This window comes from Lactuca saligna, chromosome 6 (assembly GCF_052625555.1).
Source record: "Lactuca saligna cultivar CGN05327 chromosome 6, ASM5262555v1, whole genome shotgun sequence".
NCBI classification, from domain to species: Eukaryota; Viridiplantae; Streptophyta; class Magnoliopsida; order Asterales; family Asteraceae; genus Lactuca; species Lactuca saligna.
Window position 1 is genome coordinate 153,784,762 of NC_136422.1, and position 4,609 is coordinate 153,789,370.

At 36.3% G+C, this 4,609-nt stretch overlaps 1 protein-coding gene across 2 annotated transcripts; it reads right to left on the reverse strand.

Moving 5' to 3' along the window:
- Positions 1–1,984: 1,984 nt before the first annotated feature.
- Positions 1,985–4,105, reverse strand: LOC145000411 (alcohol dehydrogenase 2-like). Of its 2 annotated transcripts, XM_078959635.1 has the most exons (10): positions 4,073–4,105; positions 3,927–3,983; positions 3,704–3,840; positions 3,572–3,618; positions 3,167–3,492; positions 3,000–3,082; positions 2,837–2,912; positions 2,591–2,748; positions 2,339–2,500; positions 1,985–2,250 (listed from the first exon to the last, which is right to left on the reverse strand). In XM_078959635.1, exons 2-10 carry the CDS (start codon positions 3,958–3,960, stop codon positions 2,134–2,136), a joined length of 1,140 nt encoding a protein of 379 aa, XP_078815761.1. In that variant the 5' UTR covers positions 3,961–3,983; positions 4,073–4,105; the 3' UTR covers positions 1,985–2,133. The 2 variants fall into 2 exon arrangements, with proteins under 2 accessions (XP_078815761.1, XP_078815760.1); XM_078959634.1 differs by lacking the exon at positions 4,073–4,105 and having other exon boundaries at positions 3,927–4,065.
- Between the last annotated feature and the right edge of the window lie 504 nt (positions 4,106–4,609).

The following is a 4,609-nucleotide window of genomic DNA, read 5'->3' on the forward strand; positions in this document are numbered from 1 at the left end:
ACCTGGATAGACTTTGGGCAGTTTTTTGGGCCTTGAGTCATTTTGGCTTTGGGCCTTGCTTTGTTGGGCCAACTATAGGAAGGGTAAAATAGTATTTTACCCATTGTAATGGGGAGATATGAATTGGAGCTAGAATTGCGGGAAACTGTCCTAATTATTGAATAAGCGTAATTTGGATGTGTTCAGTGTGAGGAACTCGGTATCAGTCTTTATGACTCTTGCATTTGTGTGATGGGTTGGGCCCAAGGGCATGCATGTAGGTTTGGGCCCAATTTCATGAGAGGGTTGGGCCCATTATTCTAGCATGGGCTACGCTCATTGTGTAACGGGCTAGGCCTATTTGTATGTTGGGTTGGGCCCAATGAGTAGGATGAGCTAGACCCATTATTATGGGTTCAACCCAATGTGCGAGCTAGGCCCATTGATATGTATGATATGTGGTATTTTGGGGGAACTCATTAAGCTTTGTGCTTACGGTTTATGTTTATAGTTTCAGGTACTTCCGGTTCGAAAGGGAAGGGTCCGATGTGACTGCACAACATTCCCTAGATTTTATTCCGCATTGCTAATTTTTACTCTCTTGATTAAATGTTATTTTTATCATGAATGGTTTTGAGAACAATTTGTTATATGAATTATTGTTTTAAAAATGAAAATTTTACCTTAGATTTTTGGGACGTTAAAGTTAAGGACAAAACACGTAATTTTAACTAAATCATAATGACGATTTTAGTAATTTACTCATTATTTTATCCAACACAATATACAACATAAGGGTAATATGGTCTTTTTTCATTATTCACCACAGTCACTGAAAGATATAATCAAACAACATAGTTTCAATGGGATATGTACTCAGTCAGAAGTTCTAACTTAGTCAACATTAAACTCAGTCAACAACAATCAAATAACCTTTTTGAGAATACAGAACAACGAAATATTGCCATCCAAACAACATCATTACCATTCATAGCTATCAAACAACCTTTTTGAGAATCACATATGTTTTCTATTTTAGATAGGATATCAACCTCTTGATAATACCTTACTCGAATTCCAAAATTTAACACACACGTACCTTACCTTACCCTCCTATTCCACGATTCCACGACGGTATGTACATGACTCATGGAGTCGACTCATGGAGTCGACTCAGTGTAATAAACTATGAATCATCCACTCACGTCACATGATAAAACTAATATGCACCACAAAATAAAATTGATGTTCGCCACAACATAAAGTTGTTATTCAATGCCTCCGAGGATTCTTAACCAATAGTATTTCACATACCATCAACCATAGCTTCTGGTTATTACTACCTACTTACACAACAACTAACACTCGTCAAGGGTAGACTACGATTACTCTCATCATCTATCGACTCTTGGGATACGATAATGAATAGCGATCCTGACAATTTCTAACCGACACCTTCGCTTTTAATCGTCCTTATAACATCGTTCTTGTAAATCAACATTACCACAATACCCTTGATAGATAAAAAGTGGGCAATTGAACTGCACTCGAGGTAGACACAATGACATTATTGTGTCCAAAGTAAACATCTAGTACGTCTAAGTGGTTGTTATACAATCTTAGTTGTGTTAATATATAATGACTTTAAGATACACTTGTTACTTTGATGAATGTTTATTTAGATTCTAATTTATATTTATTTACCGAAATTTATAGTTACTATTCTTATCCAATCCACGATGTTACATTAAGAGAGGTGATCATATACTAAAATATTAGATGGGAAAGCGTAGAAATCGTAATTATATACATATGGAGCTTAAGGTGACAATAAAACATCAAACCAAGGTGAGTTGCATGTTCGATTTTGCAGAATCTATGATATACATGAATGCTAAATGTTCAAGGTCTGCATAGTATCGTATCATGAACCGTTTAACATCCAAGTTCTATTAAATCGGTAAGAGGATTAAACTTTAAAACAAAAAAGCTATCTACTGCAGTATGATGAGAAAATTGGGATTTCATTACCAATACATTCATACATAATAAGATTAAAGAAGGCACTCGATGTGTTATCTATAATAAGATCAAAGAAGACTCGTCATATGTTATGAACCACAATACAACATTCTGAAAAACTTTCCCTTCCATTTATTCTCCCATCCGAATTATACATCGAAGACCTTCACCTTTAAGCATCAAATCAAAAGCCTTATTGATCTCAGAAAAAGGCACTTCATGTGTTATGAACTTCTCCAACTCAAGTTCCTGCACAAAATCATATCAACCAAACACTAGTTAGATTTCAATTCATCATTCTATTATAATTCAACTTTGAAGCTATAAAACGGGTTACCTTATTCATATACTTTTCAACCACAGAAGGAATATCTGATCGAGGTTTATAGTTTCCAAAAAAGGTTCCCTTCAGAGTCCTTTCGTTCAACAGATTCAATGGACTTGTCTTGAAAACAGCATCTTTATGTGGAACACCCACAAGAACAGCAACACCCCAACCCTGTAAAATTTTCAATGTTTGTTATTGTGTAATTAAACATGAATCATTAATTCATTATATGAGTGAGAGATGAATTGATTAAATTCATACATCATGAACACATTCGAAGGCAGATATCATAGCATCAATATGACCCGTGCATTCAACACTCCTGTCAACTCCTCCATTTGTCATCTCTGCAATCACTTCTTGTACTGGTTTCGTGTGATCTTTTGGGTTCACAAACTCTGTCACCCCAAATTTCTTTGCTGTTGAAGCCAAAAAAATTTACATTAGATTCATCAATCATATCATATGTCTAGTTTTTATTTACAATTTCATGCAGCAAAATCTTACCAAGCTCAAATCTGTTGGCATTGAGATCAACTCCAATGATCCTTGAAGCCCCTGAAATTCTTGCACCTTCAGCAGCCTGATCACAAACAAGAATCATTAGCTTTTTATTTTTTGGCCATGAATGAGCCTTTTTTGAGAAAGTTAAAAGTTCCATAAAACTCACAGCAAGCCCCACAGCTCCTAATCCAAAAATGGCGACTGATGAGCCTTTTTTAGGTTTTGCAACGTTAAGAGTAGCACCAAGACCTGAAGACACGAAGATTATTTAGGTTAAGAAAATACCCATTAGAATTGTAATCGGAGAATGTTGATTATAATTTGTTTTTCTACCTGTTGAGATCCCACAACTGAGGACACAGACTTTGTCAAGAGGAGCAAGAGGGTTGATTTTGGCAAGACAGCCGACATGAACGACTGTGTATTCACTGAAAGTTGAAGTTCCGACGAAATGGAAAATGGGTTTTCCGTTTATGGAAAATCGAGATTTTTGATCGTGAATCATGACTCCTCTATCGGTGTTGATTCTCAAAAGGTCACACATGTTGCTCTCTTCCGACTTACAGTGAGCACATTCTTTGCATTCTCCGGTGAAAACAGGGAGAACATGATCTCCGGGCTGAAGATCAGTCACTCCTTCCCCAACACTCTCCACGACCCTGTTCACGTCACTTAAATTGATCAGATTTTTTATCCGATTACAAACCCTTTTCTATTTAATACAAGAATAAAACTTACCCTCCAGCTTCATGTCCTAAAATTCGGGGAAACACGGGATTCTGACCCTGAAAAGTTCATAGGAAGGAAACGAAGATTCAGGATTTGAGTTTTTGACAGAGATTTAAGTAAAAGGGCCAGTAGATTGGTTACCTTGGCTTCCCAAAAGTAAACATCGGTGTGGCACAGGGAGGTGAACAGGATTTTGATTCGAACTTCCATTTTTTCGGGTGGCGCCACCTCCACTTCTTCAATCACTAGTGGCTTTCCGGCTTCCCATGCTACCGCCGCTGTCACATTTACACTCATCATCAAGCACCGTACCAAACTTTTTCTTCTTGATAGGGAAATCACAAAAGAAAAATGAAATGCTTACCTTTGCATCGAATCACCTGGTTAGTGCTCGACATTTAATCTTCTTGTTATCTGATCGCTGAAACAGAGAATTAAGTTTGCTAATTGCTTGATATGAAGGAATAATCTGAAAATTTGTGTATTTATAGGTCGAGGGAGTGAATATACCAAAACTGTAAACCGACCACCAGGTTTTGATTTGCCGGGTTTCCATCGATCAAGACGTTGACAAGTTAAAACCACCGTTTAACGAAAACAAGAAACCATAAAGCGCCACTGATGCGTGGTTTTCTTCTAAACAATACATAAATTGGGTCCACAGATATGTCTAAAAGTCAAAAAGACCCCAACAAAAGGAGGTTAAAACTTTGGCAAATTACACCCTGAGGTTTTGGATAATTTGTTTGTTTGATCTTAATTTTTTTAACTCGTACTTATTATTCAGTTTTTCTTTAAGTTTATACCTAACATATCTTAATATATTTACTTTTTACAATTTTATTAATATTTTTAGTTACTACTTCAATTATCAAAACAACAACCTTATCTAACATCATCATCTCATCTTTCTTATTCAATGACCTAACCACCACCACAGTGTTGTCATCACCAGCTACTACTAACAACCACGGGTCACCACTTGCATCAAATCAAAATCAATCATGAAATCAAACAAATCAAAACCAAAACCTAAACTCAAAGCTA

Bases quoted from the DNA above. Each gene is read 5' to 3' on its own strand.
- LOC145000411 (XM_078959635.1), bottom strand. From the start codon at position 3,960: ATGTCGAGCACTAACCAGGTGATTCGATGCAAAG. The intron at 3,841-3,926 runs GTAAGCATTTCA...TAAATGTGACAG, and splicing joins CCAGGTGATTCGATGCAAAG to CGGCGGTAGCATGGGAAGCC. The intron at 3,083-3,166 runs GTAGAAAAACAA...TCGTGTCTTCAG, and splicing joins CAGTTGTGGGATCTCAACAG to GTCTTGGTGCTACTCTTAAC.